This window comes from Scomber scombrus, chromosome 7 (genome assembly GCF_963691925.1).
Source record: "Scomber scombrus chromosome 7, fScoSco1.1, whole genome shotgun sequence".
Classification (NCBI taxonomy): domain Eukaryota; kingdom Metazoa; phylum Chordata; class Actinopteri; order Scombriformes; family Scombridae; genus Scomber; species Scomber scombrus.
The window spans coordinates 6940038-6961857 of record NC_084976.1 but is presented as its reverse complement, the minus strand read 5'-3'; the positions used below and the strand labels follow the sequence as shown (position 1 = coordinate 6961857).

Genomic DNA, 21820 nt, shown 5'->3' with positions numbered 1-21820 from the left:
GTAATCACAAACATTTGATATTGTTGTGGACTTTTATTGTAAAAACATTTCAAAATTTCATCTGGTTGGTTTGAATTGATATGTAATATTTGGTATTTTAAATATTGTGGAAAAACTCAAACTAAATACATGAAATAATATTGGTTCTGTAACAAGACTTAAACTGATAATTATTGCAATAAACTGCATGGACCTGCTTGTGTTCTGTGAAATGTGTTGTGTCATTAGCTGCTTGGTTTTAGCTCATTTGACAGACTGTATCTTGACTACCTGTCTCATTAAGCACTTGACTCAGGTCTGTTTTTCTGATCTACCAAGACCAAATGAATGTTGTATCCACCACATCTGTCAATCAGAAAAGGTTTGGACCCATATGCACACCACACACACACATCTACGTAGCTATGCTGAACTCAAACACACACACAAACCTCTAATGACACACAGCTAGGAGATGCAGGCCCAATAGAACAAAGCAATAAACACAAATGATTTGATGAAATACATAAGCTGTCCACCTTAATCTGTTATATCTGCAATGTTTTAAAAAAGAATTGAGTAATCAGTAAATTTCACCTCTTCCTTCAGTCTTTGATTAAACAGCATCTCTGTACAGAAACAAAACCTGCAGTCACAGGGGAACCACAAGGAGGAAGATCCAGGATGCAAGGTGAAGTAAAGGACAGCAAGTGACCATAAATAAAAGTAGAAAAAAGAGGTCATTAATTGGCCTGTTTAAAGTAAGTAAGTAAGATTTACTGACAATAGAAGGCTCAAGTCATGGCATTCAAAGTGTATTTTTGTGTCAAAGCACTCTTTGGTCCATGCACTTGCTTCTACTTTTTAAATCAATAATCCTACCACCAATGTTATGTTTCTTTCATAAAATAAATTTCATTCCAAACCATCCAATAATTGTCAGCCCAGAACCACAAATGGCAGCCTCATGGTGATGCTAGTGAAAAGTCAAGGGATAACTATTCATGGGACAATGAATGTCACTGAAATCCTCCAAATATTTGTTGAGGTATTTCAGTCTGGACCAAAGTGATGAACCAACCAAACTGTTTTCCAAGCCTAAAAGCAGGCTGTCATTTTGGTTTTTAATAAATGTATGTACAGGTTTACTACCCCTCTCTGTTTACAGCTGAAAGTCAGAACTTTAAACTTGTTTACTGTTTGAGTGATATGATATAATAATAAATAATAAATGATAATAAATGAAAAATGTGTTTAAATAAGTGACAAATAACGTGATCCGTAGATTTCTTTTTATTCTGATATAGCTACACTGCACAGTGACAGACATCTTATGAATGCTCTTGCATAATAGTTTTAGTTCTCAGTTTAATACAATAAGAAAAGTTTAAAGTCTGCCCTTTATCAATCTGACAGTTCCCTCAGGTGATCATACAGGACTGGTAGGTGGGCACCATGTATTTGATGTTTATGAAGGCATCATTCCCTCCGTAGCGCTCAAACATCTCCAGAGTCTCCTGGATCAGGTCACCAATGTTCTCTCTCTTCCGTTGGCTATACTCAATGCCATCTCCACTGTTTATATTCATATTTTTAAAGATATTGAAAATGGGGAGGATCTGTCTGTAGTAAGGCACCAGAGCCTCTCCCACCTTGTCTCCAGACATCACGAGATGCTGCAGGACTTTCAGGGTGGTGGCCATCACCTGGCGGTTCCTTGTGTTTAGAGCAGTCCTGATGGGGATGATGAGCTGGGGGATGACAGGTAGGATCTTGGGCCCTCCGTGTTCCAGCATGTCATGGACTCCCTGGCGTGCGAAGAACTCGTATGGATGAACTGTCTCACATAAGCCATCGAAGAACAGGGGCAGGTAATGGTGGTAGTCCAGCTTCTCAATCTCAACTTTCCATACGATGCGGTTGCGTGCAGGTTTATGCTGTAGTGCAATCGGGAACTCTCCACGCTCATAGAAGGAACGAAAGGTTGTTGGTTTGGAAGGGCGCTTCTGAAAAGCCCCTGCAGCTGGGGGACCCTCTACCACACTGTTCTTCATGGAGGCCTTCACAGTGAAACCTGGGGCTTTTAGCTTCCTTTTGCTCCTCAGCATATCCACAGGTCTTCTTTTCTAAAGTAATGTGGCGAATCCAAACCAGAAACACAGAGCAATGATGCTGATTTATACTTGTGTGACTCTCAAAACGTGATACTTGTTGTTTTTTGTAATGGTTGCTATAACTGGTGTTAAGATGTTCTTGTTTTCCTATGAAACAAACATGAAAATGCTATTTGGGGACATAAAGGCATTTAAAGGTTTTTTTATAATCCTGTTGCTATGCCCAACCCCCATGGTTACTGTTGCTATGCTGGTTAAGTTGTTTTTTTTCTGTATCTCAAGAACAAGAGCAAACAGGCAATCATAGTACTGTTTGTATCATACTCTCAGAGGTGTTTCCAATATTTTGTCCATCCCATTTATATGGATTATAGTTGGCTACATATTAGAACACTTCTCAGTATAACTCACTACAGTTCAACAACATCACATACTACAGCCTGCAAAATAACCATAACATCAATCAACAGCTCTAAAAAAGACTAACTACAAACTACAACCTTTATGTATAGGATTTATTGCAGAGCTCTTGGATTATTCTGTGATATAATACAGTAGAAAAAGATTGTTAACACTCCTGAGCATTGATGAGGACTAATAAGATATCAAACTAATGAATAATTACATAGAAAATAAGAATAAATAAAAAATAAATAACTAGAAGTTTGTGATTGTAAACCCAGGGGTGACACAAAGGTAATATATTCAAATATGCTGTTTTGTTTTGTGCTTCTTTGACATTTCTGCATCACAAAAGCTGTCACTCTTTCATGACATCAGGACAAATTTGGGAACACCTTCATTACAGGAGTAGCATCTGTGCATAATGAAGGATACCTTTGTTGGTGACAGCGGTGTCTGCACCCCGTACATATGCAGCCTCAGTGGGCCCCCTTCCTTTTTAATACATTCATTGTCACACCTGTAAAAATAAATTAATCAACAAGTACTGTAAACACATGCATCTGTTGTGGTTATTAGAGTTATCAGTAATTAAGTTATAAAGTCAGCACAATCTGAAATCTCAGTATATTTCAAACCTCATGATGAAGTTTCAGAACATTACAGGGAGTAATATTCAATATTCCATTATGAGATAATTATAAGGGGCAGCTCTAACATTGTTTTATAAATAGCTATTTATTTCAGCTGGTGTAATAATTTTCTTGTATTCCTAAAAACATTTTAAAATTGCATGAACAACCCAGAATCTTAATTTTTAAAGGCCTAATGTTTGGGACCTGGCTAATTAGTTCGACAGTTCCTCTCACTATTATGCCCCTGACTGGTGTGAAAAAAGCAGTGTTGTGTTGTCTGAGCTGTATGCCAGTTGACTTCATAGTGAAGAGCCCATTTCAAATCAGCTGCTGGGGTGGACTTCCTGCTCAGCCTCCAAACTGCTCACCCCATGGGAGGTGCTGATGGAGGTGGTCCCACAACTACTGCAGGCACCTCCTTCAATATGCCGTCCCAGCAACTCAGCAAAATGGCTGTTGTCGACTGGCTCTACTACTCCATGCTGCTTCAGGTCACCTTCACCCTCTGCATCTGAGACCCCTTTGTCCTGTCTATCCAATGACAGACTATGCTGACAGACACTGCTGATGTCTCAGCTTCTCCACCTCCTCTGATGCTTCCATCTAAATATTTTTTTCAGTTGACCAGAAATTAAACAACATGAAATAAAGATTTCCACCATTACTAGATTTGTTTAGGTTAATATGGATATTGATGTGTGAGTTCCAAAAATGTATCAACAGTGTGGTCACTGGTCAAACACACACACACACACACACACACACACACACACACACACACACACACACGCATGCACAAACACACACACGTCTATATGTTTAAGTTATCAACTGTCGGTATTCTGTCATTTTCCATCCGAAAAATACTTAATTTCACAAAACCAACAAACAAGACTCAGTGTCGGCTATACCCCTATGCAGTATCATGTATTGTGAGTGAAAGCAGAAATAGATCAACAAAGTGATATCCAACATTTGTGTGAGGTGAAAAAAATCCCTGTAATAATAATAGTAATAAAAATACAATCTATTTTGCACAAATTAAGCAAAATACTGTTGTATGAATTATTTTGAGATACTATCTCATAATAATGACTTAGTATCTCAAAGAAATGAGAAACTTTCTCAGAATAATGAGATACTATCTCATAATAATGACTTAGTATCTCATAATAATGACTCAGTATCTCAAAATAATGAGAAACTAAGTCATTATTTTGAGATACTAAGTCATTATTTTGAGATGGGCTTCCATACTGTCGGAATCTAGTGTTCAACCAGGTTAATTTAAGATGCATCTTTCTATCTAGCTTGACGACACTAAGCAGCAAGTGCCCAAAGAACTACTGCCCCCAGAATGCTTTGCTTTAAAACGAATTTCTCTGACCGGATGTTGATTATTTGTTGTACTGGACTGATGCTGCATTTAATGGCCCTACGTCACTCTATGCAATTACAGACGTATTGCAATCCGAGCATTCAGTCAACCTTTTTGAACAAAACAGTGTCGAAATTGACATGTCATAGTTTCTCCTCTATCATATGCATTGAAAATTAAGCGACATTTAGTTGTTTACTGCGATGGCAGTGCAATATAGAGGGAAAATAAGCAGTTCTAGTAATAATAATAATAAGTCCAGTTCTACACAACATATTGATTTAAACTCAATTATTCACAAGAACTTTATTGATTTCGCTTTATTTTTAAACACAACGTATACAAACTGTAGATATCATACACATTTTTACTATTTCTACCATAAATTTCCCATGTATAGGGTTGGTTATAATGTGCGCTTGGCGTGCAAGTGAATTGTCCGACTGTAAGTGAAGGCATCATAAGGTAAATGTCAGGAATTTGGTTTGGTGGTTGAAATATCCTGAAAGAGGAAAGAACAGGATCTCTCCTTATGAATGGATATATCGATCTACGTTTACCGTAATTTCAACTGACTCTGTCTTTGTCTTTGATTGCTCATTGTTGGAAAGCTAGCTACGGAAGCTAACAGTCTGTGTTTTGGCATCTCAGCTGGTCTGTCTGAAGGCTAGCTAGCTAACATTGGCTAACTAACACTAGCTTTTTAACAGAAAGGCTAACAACACAGCCTGAGGCAGCTTTCCTTTCCGCTTTGTTACTCACAAATAGTCATTTAAGTCTTCAGACACCGTTTTTCAGTGACAGCTAGCTCATGTTTATGTCAATGTCATGTGAAATGATCAATGCTTGTAAAGTTAGCCAAGGTTTTTAGGATCATATGGCTAACAGCTACATCTGTAAGTTACAATGTAAGTGAGTGTCCTCAGCAGGAGAAAGCCAGAGGGTAGGTAACAACAACGGACTTATTGCTAAACTCTATAGCAGTTTCTCAGTAGCACCAATAAACCGACCTGCACGAATGGCTACTTGCTGTTTGTACCGTTTATCTAAAGCTTATATTTTATATCAATGTATATTAAAACACTGATTTTAGAGCTTTACCAGCATTGATAACAACCTAGTTTTAATTGCAGTCTGGTTTTAGTTACACAGGTTACAAGACCTTCCAACTCATTTGATATTTAAAGCAAATTATGCCTTTTGTTTACATTTGGATAACACATTTGCATTTTAAGTATGCATTGCTTGCTGCAGAACTGAACAATTGCAATCCATTTTTTACATTTAAAAAAAATTATATTTTATATTTTTGAACGTTTTAAGTTTATGGTTTGCTAGTAATGTACCTATGTGGATTGCTGTAGAGTTAGTGGTGAAGGTGAGTAGGTTCTGGCATCCTGCAGGTTTTATTCAGTCCTGCCAGTTAATGAGCCACTCTTAGCTTGTGTATGCAGTGTGGAGTGACTGTGAAGGAGTGGCAAAACCTGCAGGGTACAGGCTATTGAGGAGTGGAAGGAATAATCAGATTTGAGCTTTTTGAGTATTCTGAAGGCTAACATGCTGTTTGACCAGATATACATGCTCTCGTGTCCTATATCCCCCTTAGCATGTTGATATTATGAGGAATTGTCCTTACTAGCAGCAGTACATTGCTACCTTTTAATGACAGGGTAGCTGTCGGAACTACACAGTGTCACCACGAGAGACATTAATGCCAGGTGTGGCTGCTCAGTAAAACAGTTTTCCGCCGATAGCAGGTGATTATGTTCCCATCAATAAGCTTTAAAAGCTACACACCCAATTTTATAAGTATAAAATTTACATTCAGACTTCCTGAGCTTTTGTGTATTCTGAAAGTATTTCTTTAAATGCTCAGAGTAGGGAGCAGCTGATTAAAATTCTTTGAAACTAATCGAGACTTGTATATTAATATATTTCAGCTAAAATACACACATTCCTCCCTAATGTGTTTTTGTTCTCACTCTTGTGTGTGTTTGTCTCTGCCTAACCTACAGGTCATGCATGCAGCCGGGCCTCTAGCCTGTGCTTTGTACACCCAAGCCATTGAGCCAGTGTGCATCCAGTAGGTGGAGGCTCTTCCTCCCTCTAGCCTCCATTTCTTCCCCCGCTGCCTCCATCAGCCCCAGAGTTCCCTATGTTAACCCTCTTGAGCATGTTTTACTATATCTGTCTGCGGCGACGCTCCAGGAGTGGGACTCGTGGAGAGGCGCTGACCAGTCGAAGGGCTGTGGAATCCGGCCAGCGGGCGGTGTTGCCGGTCAGTGTGGAGGTGGAGCAGTATGCCAAGGAGGTTTCGGACTTCAGCTCCCACTATGGCAGTGAGAACAGCATGTCCTACACCATGTGGAACCTGGCTGGGGTACCTAACGTCTACCCCAGCTCCGGGGATTTCACCCAGACGGCTGTTTTCAGAGCTTATGGGAAGTGGTGGGAACAATGCGCCAGTGCCCCACCACCTTTCCGCCGCACTCCCAAAGGCTTCCACAGTCAGGATTATATTGAGCTGTGCTTCGAGGAGCCAGTCTACCCTACAGCAGTGGAGGTGCTTGAGACTTATTACCCTGGAGCCATCGTCCAGATCATGGCCTGCTCACACAACCCCTTCTCCCAGAATCCAGCAACTGATGTCAGGTAAAGGCAATCATCTGTCCTTGAAAAGCATCATCAGACATTCTCACTGCCTAACCTGAAGGTTTAATTCATTAAGACCATCAAGAAAGTCATGCAGTACCAGTAAGCACAGTTTTAGAATATCCCGATGGCATTAGAGACATTATCTGAGGTATCTACAATTTATTACTTGCATTATGTTCAACAAATTGATGTGAGAATTATTTCTGCTATGTTTACTAATCATGAAACCAACAGGTGTAAATGTAAGCCTCAAGTTTCTGTAATTATAGTTTAAAGAGAAAACAGTATGCATGGTAGAACCTGTATTTTTACTGGCTCACAAATGCTCTTTTAAAAGTTCAGCTGGCATGTTTAGAGGGACTCCTTTTACAGGTAAACCTCCACAGGAAAATGTGGCTAAGGGGTTAATGCAGGTGGTATAAATACAGATCAACGTGAAGCATTGAATAAAAGATGAGAGGGGGTGCTGTTGTTGTCACTATCAACTTAATCTAATGTACCAGTGACTCAAAACAGCTTTACAGGTTCACTGGACTTGACTTGAAATTAAATTAAACTCACCACTGCAGTTGAAAATCAGCTGAAAAGGTGTTTAATTGCTAAACTGACTGATATGATTGTTTCCTTTGATGATCATGTGCTGTGGGGAAAAACAACAGTAATGACAAAGTAAGGTACTTTTGTGGAACCAACCGTACCAACTCTGGATTGGCTGAAAAACCAAAGTACAGAAGTAACTTTAAAGGTGCAGTGTGTAGGATTTAGTGGCATCTAGTGGTGAGGTTGCACATTGCAGCCAACTGAACACCCAACACTCTCACCTTCCAAGCATGGGTCCGTGACAGGCCCTCGCTCATTCTAAGATAATGAAAACACAACAATTCTTATTTTCAGATGATTATACACTAATAAAAAAAACATATTCCATTTGTGCCAAGTTGATTCTGCTACATGCCACTAAATTCTACACACTGCACCTTTAATACTCTAGCAGAATAGCTTTCTGTAACAAGCCTTTATAAAGGTCACATTCATGCCCACTACTGATATAACAGGTTACTGTCTATTGTTGTAACTAGCTGTTATCATAAAGGGAGTCACAATTCCAGTTTATAATTTATGGGATCTGGTGTACATTGTCAGTAAACATATCTCTTCCTGTAATACATACAGTGAGTAACTATGTGACACCTAGTTTATGCTGCCACTTGTGTCAGATTTAAAAGAGATAAAGTATCTCAACAGACTTCTTTGTTAATTAAAGGTTAAATACAAAAAAAAACTACAGTATGCAACAATGAGTGACAATCATGCTCTCCCATCCATAAGCATGCTCACTATGCTCTTTAGGGATTTAGTATAATGTACTTTTAACAAACTCATACCTTTAAAATATTGCTTCTCTTAAACCTGTTTGTCCAGCAGCACTTTGGCCACCTTTTTATAGGAGGCATAAATGTGATTGACTGGTTTGGTGACCCTGTGAATACATCACCAGATGGAGCCACACCGCAAGTGTAATGCTTTCAACGTGTCCCTACAATAAAGATGTTTATCTACTTAACAGCACTACAAAAATGATTGACTTGCCACCTGTACTAAATCGCACAAAATGTAAACATATGACAATCCTCTGTCAGCAGCAGTGTGGATGGACGGCAGGAATGAGCTAGTTCATCGCTGCCCGTCATTCGTCCTTCATGAGTCATTGCCGGTTTTTGTCAAACCAGCAATCTGTGAAGTTGTGAACGAGGCACGTTGCCGTTCAACACTAAGGCTTCTTTTTATAGAGACTGTTGTGCCATGGGAGGTGTCTGTACATGAGGCATACAAAACACTTTTAGAAACACTGAGACAGCAGCTGAAGATGAAAAGTGAGAGACAAAAGTCATGGTATGTAATCTTGCTGGATTCTGGATGTAGTGAGGTATTATGAGATATATAAAACACTATAGTGCCACTATAGGTTCAATAAATGCTATGTGCAATAATACAGATTGACAGGGACATACAAAGCAACAGCTACAGCTATGAGCCTTATTTTCAACTGTCTACATAGACTTACTCTAGTTGGCCAGCTTTAAAGGAATGGTGGTGTACAACATACACTTTCTCTTGTCCAGGTGGGAGGTGCTGTGGTCAGGGGAGCCTACCAAGGTGCTGACACCCCAGGCACGCCAGTTTTCACCCAACATCAAGCACATCAACTTCCCCACTAACCTGCTGCGTCTGGAGGTCAACAGCTCTCTGCTGGACTACTACACTGAGCTGGACGCTGTCATCCTGCGTGGTGTGAAAGAGAGGCCCATGCTGGCACTCTATAAGATGCCAATCATCGACATTAGTGACCTGAGTGACAGCGACGAGGAGCTTTCTGATGTTGGAGGTCCGTTCAGACAAGGAGACAGCAAGCACCAGAGGACAGGAAATGGCTACTTTGACAAACTGCCCTATGAGGTGATCACAGATCAGAATGATGTGTGCTGTAGATGACACAGGGCCGGGGAAAGGAACAGACATAATTTGTTTCTTTCTATTAAGAAGCGATTCTGATTCTATGAAACCAGACAGAAATATTTTTGACCGCTGTTGAACGTCAGCTTTAATTGGTCTCTTTAGTACAAAAATATCTGTTAAAGGAGTAGTTTAACATTTTAGAAAAATACAATGCAGAGAGTAAGTTGAGAAGATTTATAATGTTCTAATGTTTGCGCGCAAAATATGAAGCTACAGCCTTGAGGCTGTCGTCACTGTGGGGTTGCTAGGCAACCAACAGAGACTCCAGGAAGTCACTACTGCCAGCCAAGAAAATAGTCTGGTACATAAAATGTCATTTTTACGGTTATTTATTGATTTATTTAAGGATTAAACAAACTGATTATGCAGTAACATGCTAATTAGTGTGCTGTAGAGGTGCTGGTAGTTTGTTCTTTTTTTGTCTTACCTTTTCATACATCCATACTAGCTGTTTACCCCACTCCTGATCTCAGTTCTAAACAATACCTGTCTCCTCGCTCCAGCTTCATACTGAACAGACAGCGTGATCTGTATCAATCTATTCATCTGATTCTTGGCAAGAAAGAAAGAAAGCATCTTCCCCAAAATGTCAAATGTCAAACTATTCTTTATAGGGTCCAGTCACCCATATTACAAGAAAAAAAAACTCTATTATCCCAGATGATAGGTAGCCATACAGAGAGTTTTGGTTTTATGTGTCACTCTCTGAGATTTCTACCCAATACAATAGATGTGAGTGGAATTTTGTTGGGGGTGTTCACAGCATTGAAACTGTCATTTAAATAATCTGGTCAGAAACAATCTCCTCCTTTACCCACTCAATCCTCAGATCTCACTGGCAACTGTCAACCCTATTTAGAAAAGCCTATTTTCTAAAATGTAGAACTATTCCTTTAAGGTTCCGCTCCAGTGATCATTTTACTGCGTTGTCACAAGTACGGTGGTACTGACTTAATATTCTACAGGGACCCATAGAAATGATGGGTGCAATTAAGCCGGTGCCAGAACATCTCAAAACAGACGGTTTGTCTACTTTTTGGATTTAAGAATAAAAAAGAGCAGCTTAAACTTAATACAACAATGTTATTTAAACTACATAACCCTTCCATTGTGAAGTGATTTGAAACCCATTGTCATACAGCGACCGGCACAATCATTGAGAACACAAAGTCTGATCCTCTGTTGTTATAGCTTTGATGATCTTCTGTTGTTTTAGCGCATATACTGTTCATTTTAATAGAAATAGAAGTAGAAAGATCTTGCCTCTATTTGTCCGCTAATCTTATGATCACACCAATGCACTGTAAAATAACTGGAATATCAAATCAAAGTGTAAGATCATTGCCTCTAAAACCATTACGCAGTGCTGTTTTTAATGGTATTAAATCCATGAGCATTGCAGCTTGGACCCACTCTGACACTATCTTGCTTGCACTCATGGACACGGAGTCATTTTCATCTGGTACAGACGTATCATGTTGTCTGAGCAGAGCTTCAAAACACGGGCAGAGCTCTTGATATTCCTTCTCTTATCTCCTCTCCAAGCCGCTGCCATTAACAGCAGTCCTCACTACTGCGCTGTGTTTGTTTCAGAAACACAATATAGCTATTATCTGTCAGCTGATACCCGCTTGAACGCCGCGTATTGTTAATTCACTGCAACACAAACACACTCGCGCGCACAAGCACAGTCATTCTTTCTCTTTGAGATGCATAGGAACACAGCGCCGAACAAGCCGGCTCACCTCCACACTGATCCCGCTATCATTGCTTTGTGTCCCAGATAACCACTATTTAGATCTGCCTGACAGAGGAGATGCGATTACCATTCTCTCCTCTACCCTGTTATTCTCTATTCTCTGCTTCGGTTCTGTTCTAATCTTTAATTTTCTGTTTCATGCTGTGCTCCGCCGCCAGATCTAACCAGTTTGATGTTTGTCTTTCCTCTTTTCTTTTGCACGCTTTTTACCCTTTATCCTCTTCTCCCGTCCGTTAGCTCATCCAGCTGATACTGAGCCACCTGACCCTGCCAGACCTCTGCCGTCTGGCCCAGAGCTGCAAGCTGCTGCACCAGCACTGCTGCGACCCGCTGCAGTACACCCAGCTGAGTCTGCAGCCCTACTGGGCCCGGCTGAGTGACGCCTCCTTGGGACACCTGCAGAGTCGCTGCACTCTCCTCCAGAGGATCAACCTGTCCTGGACGGGCAACCGCGGAGCTCTCACCCTGACCGGTTTCAGCAGGTCAGACTGTCAGCAGGCCGCAAGAGCTACAAAAAAAAGGGGGAAATGACCTTGGGAAAGTAGCAAGTACTCACAAGCACAAGCTCAGAGGGAGGGGGTATATGTCATTGTTTATTTCTTTTACCTCTACTAGCATGAAATCTGAACAAATACGTTTCTAATGTGGGATTAAAGTATCTCCTGTTTTCTCTCTCTCCTTTCTTTCCTCTTCCTCAGCTTCATGAAGACCTGTGGGCTCAGCCTGGTCTCCCTGGAGCTGTCTTGCTGCCACTTCCTGAACGAGGCGTGCCTGGAGGTCATCTCCCAGACCTGTCCGGGCCTGCAGGAGCTCAACCTGTCCTCCTGCGACCGACTCCACCCGCAGGCCTTCACGCACATCTCCAAACTAACACGCCTCCGTAGGCTGGTGCTCTACCGTACCAAGATAGAGGTGGGCACGGTCAACACCGTATCTGGGAAACCGCAATCAGAGCGACATTTTCAACAGCTGTCCTGTCCAAATACACCACGGTTAATGATATCTTTGTATCCCAAATGCTCGCCATGGCTGTTTGTGTTGTAGAAATATAAAGGTTACTTAGTTACCTTTTAGAAATGCAAGTCTACGTTTCTTCACTTTATAGTTTTTGCTCATTTTCTATTATTAATCTATTTCACAGGGAAGTTATAACAGGTTGTCTTTAGGTTCTGAAGAGGTCAGACTTCCATGCAAGCTTTTTTATTTGTCCATTTGTGTAGCAAAAAGCAAGAAATGCTGCATTTCTTCCACAAATTCGGTTCATTCAGTTCAGATTTGCTTTAATTCTCATCACTTCGTTTTTTGCTTGCAGATTTCTGTAGACTAAATTCATCTTGTGTCGGTAGGCAAGGTTATCGTGTCTTCATCTTTGACTGCTTCGAACAAACCAACTTCAACTTTTTCTCTTCCTACTTGGTAGCTTGCATTATTTGCAGTGCATCAGTTGGTCTCTTGCAAAGGCCAGAAGAGGTCACAGCAGACCATTTGAGGCTTCAGCTCATTGGTTCACAACCTTTTTTTAGCTTGTGACCCTTTACAGCCAAATCAAGCTTACTCATGTTTGTTTCAGGCTGCATAGATGTACGAGCAGCTCAACCGAAACCTGATATCTGCTTCACAGATTGTTAAATTTGAATAGTTTTCAAAGTCCTAAAGAGGTCAAAAGCAGAAAAAATAAATATAAGAAAAAGTCTCCTAAAGAGCACAGTTTGCCTTGTCTTGTAATGTTGGTGAATGTTCTTTAGTTTTTGTGTTTACATGGCTGCTTATTTGATGGTACATGATTTGGGCTTGGGGCTGCTAATCTGCTGTTGTTGCTTTTTAAGATGAACTGAGTCAACTCTGAGCCCAGGAGGGGGGTTCTTAAAGACACGTACTGTACACGTTCAGGTTCGGGCCTGTCTGACGAGAAAAAAAAACAACAACAAACCACCGGCTCGTGTTTTCGTGTTGCTCCTCAGTGTTTTCTCCTGTGTTTGTCATGTTTCAGAGCGGCGTCGCGGGCAGGAGTGTGTAGTGTAGAGTTTCAGCGGTTTGGAGCCAGGCAACGTGCCGCAGGTTGTTTATACCGAGGCAGACAGAGCGAGCTGTGTGTGTCTGTTTGAGGCCCTGACATCTCAGCTGTCATTACCCTGTCATGGTTCTAATTAAATGGCTAGCTCGCCGAAGAGAGGCGTTTATAAAGATGCCAGCGACAGCGGAGCACATGCACATAGACACAGGAGGCTTTTCGCTTTCATGTCTGACACTTTCTCCCGCCGCTGAGGTGCATGTGTTGGCAGTCGCAGCGTTGAATATGCTAGCTGCAGTGCCACTGGAGAGGTCTATGTCCTCACTGCGCTCATCTCTGTGAGGAGACGTAAAAACTATCTGTTGTTTGATATTAAATTCACTTCGGAGGAACGCTGACTGACATGACAAAACCTGTTGCAGTTATTTTTACACATATATTGTACATCTTTTAAATATACACTTAAATCAGATGTTCATGGGGTTTATTTGGGGGGATTTCGCTGTTGAAGGAATGGCTTCAATACATCAGTTATTAAAGTGAAGTTTTCTTCTTTTCTGTCTGTTTGACCATATCAGACACAAGTGATAATTCAAAGCAGAGTATTTTTATATATCTTGACACATGTCTGGAGGGGATCTTTAAATATAACCACATTGCTGGTTACAAAATTGGAATGGATATGATTAATATACAACTGTAATTTGGGTAACAAAATGCATCTTTGTTGTCTTCTCTTCTTGTTGTCTCTGCAGCAAACATCTATTCTAAGCATCCTGACTTTCTGCATAGAGCTGAGACACCTCAACCTAGGGAGCTGCGTGAGGGTGAGAATGCACACACGCACACACATGCACACACACACACACATGCACACACACACGCACACGCACAGCATACCAGTACCCAGGAAAAAGTCCAAATAAAGCACAGCCTGTTAACTACACAGACTTCCATGTGGCCTTGATCGTTGTTGCAGAGCAGCTTGTCCAAAAGATGGCACCAACATCAGTTGTGTTGCAATATTTTGAGCTGCTAACAATAAACTGGTTGGGTGTAAAATAGACAAGGAGAGTGAAAGCAGCTTTGAACAGAATAGAAGGGGATGCGTCTTTATTGTCCAACCTTGCCTGGAAATCTGCCTTCAGTCTCACTTTTCAATGCAGTGAAAGTGTGAGTAAAAAATACGAACATACTGTAATATAATATATGTATATATATATATAGCTAGAAAAATGCTGTGGTTCATGGTGTGACATTGGAGGAAGGACGTTAAAATCGAGCTTTTTTTAAACATACATTCATTAAATTAATAGTTGAGCCCCATTAACAAATATTTAATTTTTCATGGTGATTATGGTTGGGCATTAGGCAGATCCTGTGCCTATTTTTCCAAATGATATTTCAAAAAGAGAGGAAAATTCATCAGAAGCTCATTGTTTACTCATTTACAGACTGTCTAATTTGCTCACTCATCCAGTCAACACAATGACTCACTCGCCCACCTTGTCACCAGCAGATGAATCGATATTTGATGCAAATACTAATGTAGCAAATGAGAAAATGTGAAAGGAAATGCTTAATTTTAAGGCAGTTTTCTCTTGTGCTCCTTGCTAAGGCGGTAAGTGTCATGAAGTTATGCAACATCTGTAAATAGAAATGCATAATGACAGTGACCCTTTCCGCCAGTGTTTTAATACCCATCCACTATGCTAGCTGTGTATGCTGTCATTTCCATGGGTAAGGTGCTTGCACTGGCTGTTAAATAGCTTTTTTTCTGCTTTCATCTTTGGATGAAAGGATGAAATATGGCCAACATTACCTGACACCAAAGAACAATAACAGCCATGCAAATACAAATTAGTTTTGGAAGACTATTCTATTTTCTTCTAGCGGAGGTGTTCTCTGTTAGAGCTGTGTGAAGCCAGGTCATCTTCCTCAAACCAGCCGACGTGGCTAATCAGGCGTTTTATAATCGCTACATTTCAAAAGTTTGTTCAAAATACACAAAACAGTCAGAGAGAAATGGATACTCTGTGAATCACTAATTCATTAAGTCTCACGGCATCATTTAAAACAACACGCCAACGTAGTAACCATTACTCATAACTTGTGAGATCCACAATGAAGCATTAAACAGACAGTTGCACTGCATATGCTGCACATGCTTGAGAGAGTGTAAATAATCCTTAAGTGCTGCCTGTCACTGCAGATTGAGGACTATGATGTCGTGGCTAGTATGCTGGCTGCTCGCTGCCGCTCACTGCGCTCAGTGGACCTGTGGCGCTGCAGAAACCTGACAGATCGAGGCCTGGCCGAACTCACCTCCGGCTGCAGGTAAGTAAACACCAGCTAGAGCAAAGATAAGTAAGGAGATGATCGGTTGATGTATGGACTGAATAACATACCACTTCTCTTGTTTTGTCTGTGGGGGCTCAGAATGCTGGAGGAGCTGGACCTGGGCTGGTGTCCCACATTGCAGAGCAGCGCTGGTTGTTTCCAGCACCTCGCCCGCAGCCTGCCGCGCCTGAGAAAGCTCTTCCTCACTGCCAACCGTACTGTCTGCGACTCAGACGTAGAAGAGTTGGCCGCAAACTGTCCATCACTACAGCACCTCGACATACTGGGTAAGATCTTACCTGACACAACATACAGGTTATAAAGTAGGAGTTTCTAAAATACTTGATTTTTTGTTCATGAGCATTATAAGTGTTATTCAGGCTGTCCAGGTGTGCTCCAGAAGCTGGATTGGTCTTTTTGCTGGACAATAAATGAAATGCAGCAAGTGATGAACATAAAACGTGTTATTTGGGTCCGGACTCAACATATTTGTAGACCTTGAAATGTAATTAATTGCTTTATTTACATCTATATCCCTGTTGCGATTGGATCGGATGTACAGGTACGCGGCTGGTGAGCGCTGCTTCGCTGAAGAAACTCCTCCAATCGTGTCCGCGGCTTCTCCTCCTGGACGTCTCCTTCTGCTCCCAGATAGACATGCGTGTCGTCCAAGAGCTCTCGGGCCTCTTCCCCAACGTGGCCATCAAGAAGAGTTTCACTCACTGACCTGGGCATCGTCTCATTTCTCACTGTCCTGAGAGAGTCGGTGGAGGGAGGTGCTCGCCAGCAGACACTGCCCCGAAGGCGGCAGAGCGGCAGGTCAGATTGCTGGAGAAGATTGCAGAACTACCCGCAGCTGCGTCACAGACAAGATCTTCTTTTAGCAGTCAGTAAATAAAGCAGTGAGACTGGGTGAGGAGGTTCTTTGGATTAACAGGCTGAACACAAACAACCACAGACTCCCAGTCACAGGATTATAGAACGTGAGAGTTTTTTTTGTTGTTATTTTTTTTTGGACACTTTAAAAAAGCAGGGTCGTTGCAGTAAATCTGCTACATCTTCCCAGAATATGAATCATCACTTACATATTGCCAAGCAACACAAGGCCAGGAAATCTGCCTTGTTACTGGATGCAAGACACAAAACAAAGCTACATTTGTGAGCAATCCTCCCCTGAACATCTTGTTAGGATGATAAAAAAAGGGACAAAAAAAAGAAAGTGTTAAAATAAACCCTTATTGGAAACTGCTGGGGAAGAAACAATAAGATTTGGTAGTCACTTACTAATGGCTTGTTAATTTAATTAAAGATCAGGGCCTTGGTCAGTGCCTTGTCAGAATGTGCAGTAATCATTTGCTGTTTTAATGAAGATCAGACATGCTGTCAGAGCTCTAAGGTGTTATTCCATTCTGAGGGAAACATCAACATCAAGCCAGTTTGATTCAGTCCAAATAAATCATACATGATAGTTTTGTGTTCAAAGGCATCTAGAGTGCAAGTAAAGGAGAAAATGCAGCCTTATTTCACACAGTTTACCATGGATTGTGTTAGCTCAAACCTTAAAGGCATACTATGCAGGATTGGTCCATAGGTGTTTGTAAACTCATAATTCAAAGTTGGCCCCTCCTCTCTGGCTCAACCACACCAGAGTGTAAGAGAGAGAGAGAGAGAGCAGTGGTGATGGAGGGAGCTAGAGAGTGAATGAAGACAGGGAGCATCGCTAGCGAGAACAAACCAGTGAATCCGATAGATAAAGTGTTATTTTCTGATTGTTTTCACGGTGGTTATGTTCTAAAGCACAAATTAACACACCCACACCTCTGTTCAACCCTGCGGGAAGGGGCAGCATTGCCGGATTTTGTGTGAATGCTCTGGTGTGGCCCCTCTGCTCTGTGTGTGCGTGTGTGTGTGGGTGTGTGGAGCTCAGCCCCACACTCGATCAAACAGACACACAGACAGAGACAGTGACCAAGTGATGATTGAAATTATTTTTTTCATTATTTGAGTCTATACATTGTCTTTTTAAGAAAATCCTGCATAGTATGCCTTTAATTCAAATATCAAGTTATTTGTGTTGTGTTTGTGTATTTGTGTTAATAATATAAATACATAAATACATCTAAATAGTAACAATATATTCATTTGAAAAGAGCTGTAATTGAGATTGTGAGAGTTACCATATTTAACTTCCCTGTCTTGGGTCGAATTTCTGTTTAAATCTGCCCTTTAAAATTTGGTTATGTTAGATGGTGCTCATCACTTTATCCTGCCCGAAAAATCAGGTTGGGCACTTTAATTAGCCAGAACAATGTTAATGGTAATTAGATAAATTGATAATGAATTCTGAGGACATTCAGGTCATTCGTTTAGTCATCCTATTGGCCGTTTAATTTTAAGGAAATTAAGGGTGTTGTGCTTTTAGGTTATGGAAGAAGTTAAATGCTAAATTGATCACCCCCTGTACATGACTCTCATGATGTCGCACGCTTTTTCTGTTGTCATTTGCACTGAGCTGTGTGTCACTGCTATTACACTACAGCCTTCTAATTACTTACCTACCAAAATGAAGTTACACTGATGGAACGGAGGTCTGTCTTCAGCTGAGGATTGCATGTTAAAATGACACAGTGTAAATACTGTATGTGACCACAGTATTTGTCCTGAATCTCAGGGGTTATATATTCCATCTGGTTTTAATTCGTTTTTTTGACATATATTTTACTCCAGAAACCAGCACAACAGACATCTGTACAGACGGTACCACCAGACTGTCAGTTTACCTGCCGTCTGTGTTAAAAAAGAAATGTACTAGATACAAATAATCAGTCAGCACTGATTTCTTTGAGACAAAGGAAAAAACAACTTGCTTATCGGGTGTTGCCATAATTGTATGATTGTGAAAACGTGTATTGCTATTATTAACTATTTAATTTTTGTAATATTTGAGGCCGCCATTGCAGTGTGGCAGAAGTGCTCGTGGAGCATTTCCCTTTTGAAAAAACTTGAAGTTTTCTTTTAAGCACACGCTACTAGTCAATATTTAAGAGATATTTGTGCCTTATACTCCTGTTTGAATGTGGTGTGATGTCCATGTGATTGTAGTGACACGCTTTGCTTTTACATCTTTCAACCAAAGTGATACGCAGAAACCTGGTCTTTAGTCACACAGCTATATTTGACCAGTTTATATGCCATATACTGTATATCAGCCATGTTAATTAATATGCAAAATATTTATTTATATTTCCTTGTGTGGTACACATTTTATTTAAAGGTGCAGTTTGTAGAATTTAGTGGCATCTAGCGAAATTGACTTGGAAGAAATAATATAATATTTGTTAGTATAGTATGAATATGTTTTTAATTAGAGTATAATCATTTGAAAATAATTGTTGGGTTTTCATTAGCTTAGAATGAACCATTTATATTTATATAGAGAGCAGGTCCTCTTCAACAGAGCCCGCCATGTTTCTACAGTAGCCCAGAATGAACAAATGAAACACTCTAGAGAGGGACTTTTTTGTGAGTTTGTCAGTTTGGTGAGTTTTTCCTACATTCTATGATGGAGAGGGGTATTCAGGTGGTTGTTATCTGCAACCTCACTGCTAGATGCCATTAAATACCACACACTGGTCCTTTAAACTCATTATCTTTTGAGAAATACAATGTGTGTTTGTTTTTGCTTCCCCAAAGTCAAATGAGAGCAATGATATTAATTTCATCTTATTGCATTCACTACATGTTTAGCTTAGCTTAGCTTAGCTTGGCGCAAAGAAGGGAAAGGACGACTTTAGCCTAGCACAAAGAACGGAGACAAAGGAAAACTGAGCCTTGCTCCATTAATGGAAGAAAGAAAAGCTTTCCAGCAAGACCAGACCTGTTTTATTTACATGTTGTATCTTGTTTATTGAACACATACAGAAGTAGAAGGTAAAAAGAGGACAGTGTAGTTTTAGATCGATTTAGCTTTGGAGATTTAGCTTAAACAACCACCACAGTGACAGTGACTACACATAACACTGCACACAGCTCGGCCTCCTACTGTACCATGAATATGGATGTACTGTGTGTGTGTGTATATGTATATATAAATATGTATATGCACATATGTATATGTAAGACTTTGATTCTGTTGAAAGACATAATTTCTTCTGCTTTTGATGGAGCATGGCTAGCAGTTCTCCTTTTTCCAGTCCTTGTGCTACATTGCTACATGTATGCTAGTCTAAACATGTCCCAGAGGATCATTGTGCTCAGTGGCAGAAATCAAATAGATATCAGTCCTCCAATCTAATTTGATTGAAAACCTCCAAATGTCAGACTATTTCTTTCAAAATTGCATTTATGTTCAGATGGATATTTTTCAGTTTCTTTCCAGTCTGAGCGGTGTTTTAAACAGCATGGGTGCGGTGACAGTAACCGTTCATATACCAGCCTTCCTGTTCAGATGATGCAAACGTTACTTCAGTGAGTGGAAATCAGGTAGTTGAAGCAGAAAGCCAAGATATCCATATACCACCTTTTGTGTGGCCCACCTAAATCCAGGCAGTAATTTCAAGTTTCATTTGAGACAGTTACTTCTAAAATTACCATAGCAACACAATGAAAATACTGCAAATATTTAATATGTACAGCAACTACCAGTTACAACAGTTATTTAAGGTTAGCTATTTAAAAATGAACACTACCTGCTTTTTGTTAACCCTAACCCTGACCAATGAAGCAGTTTGCAGTGTTTGTGTTGTATCTGCTCCCTACCTTGAGTGACTGGGATGGTCCTGATTTTGTGTAATGAACATGTATTCTCTCTTCTCCCACTTCGGATGTGTGGTCAACCTACGTGCCATTTGTAGGGCGTGCGGCGATGCTCCATGTGCTACAGTGTGAACTCTCTGTGAGACGATAGCCACTTGTTGTGTGAAAAGATCGTGCCTCTGTCATTACAAAACTGGGTGCTTCACTTTCACCTGATTTTAAATAAACTGAAGGCTGACGACTGATACAGCGGGCTCGAAGTCTGTGTGGCTGCTTTTCTTTTTCTTTTTTTACAGGCTTCTTCTGATCTTGTAAGGACACAGATATGCTGTAGAACAAAATGTCTACATTGCTAGAAAATGCATTGATTTGATCATATTCAATTTGCCCTCATTCCTCAGCTTCAGTGAACAGTACCATCATTTACAGAGCAGACGTAAATTGTTACTGTATCACGCTGAGGCCTCATAAGCAGAGTCGCGTAAGTGTGATTGGGAGAAGAGTGGGGTTGTCTACCGAATCCACAACAACTAGCAGAGCCATTAGTCAGGATGACTGACTGGAAAGTAGTGGCGGAATGATCCTTTTTGCCTTAACCCTCTGCCATTTTACAGTCTATTAATACCACAGGGAGAAGTGACATTAGCTTGTCTTCTTAACGGCCTTTTAATGAATTGTTTATGCCTGGTTTAATGATGTATATTGTGGCCCTGTAATGTGCCCTAATGACGGAGAACGAGGCGGCCTCGGCTGAAGTATTAATTTGGACTGCCTCCCCAGTGATTATTCCTCAGCCACCAACACCACCACCACCACCACTGCCGCCGCCACTGCTGCTGCTGTGTGGATGCAAACGTGATTCATGGAGGCTTTCCGCTCTACGCTATGGCTTGATTTCTCGCTGTCACGCTCCTCTATGAGGCTGATATATCCAGGGGGGGATCCACAGCAATTAGTTCGGCTTTTTATTTGTCTTTCAAGAGCTTACAGACATAGCTTGATGAATCTGCGGGGGGAATATATGGATGGAAATATTGTTGCTGAATAATAAATCCAGCATTAAAATGTAAAGAGAGAGTGAGGGGGGAAGGGTTAGAGGGAGGAGGTGGCAGCACATGGTTGCCCCATTGCCTCCTTTTCTTTATTCTTTCTTTCTTTCTTCGCCTCTATCTACAAACCACATGAGTGACACCAGAACATACCTTGACAAATATGGCAGCACCCCGCCAGTGCAGTAATAGTCCTCTGCTCAGCGAGACACGTGTCTGAGCCGGA

General features: G+C 40.8%; 2 protein-coding genes across 2 annotated transcripts; one reads left to right on the top strand and one right to left on the bottom strand.

Moving 5' to 3' along the window:
• Nucleotides 1-1400: 1400 nt before the first annotated feature.
• LOC133983340 (parkin coregulated gene protein-like) lies at nt 1401-2087 on the bottom strand. The gene has a single exon (XM_062422396.1). The coding sequence runs from the start codon at nt 2085-2087 to the stop codon at nt 1401-1403; it is 687 nt and encodes a 228-aa protein (XP_062278380.1).
• Nucleotides 2088-4974: 2887 nt separating this feature from the next.
• Nucleotides 4975-20779, top strand: fbxl4 (F-box and leucine-rich repeat protein 4). The gene is made up of 9 exons (XM_062422905.1): nt 4975-5069; nt 6524-7160; nt 9287-9620; nt 11677-11921; nt 12138-12351; nt 14206-14277; nt 15663-15787; nt 15890-16077; nt 16353-20779. The coding sequence occupies exons 2-9, from the start codon at nt 6664-6666 to the stop codon at nt 16514-16516; spliced, it is 1839 nt and encodes a 612-aa protein (XP_062278889.1). The 5' UTR covers nt 4975-5069; nt 6524-6663; the 3' UTR covers nt 16517-20779.
• The last annotated feature ends 1041 nt before the right edge of the window (nt 20780-21820 follow it).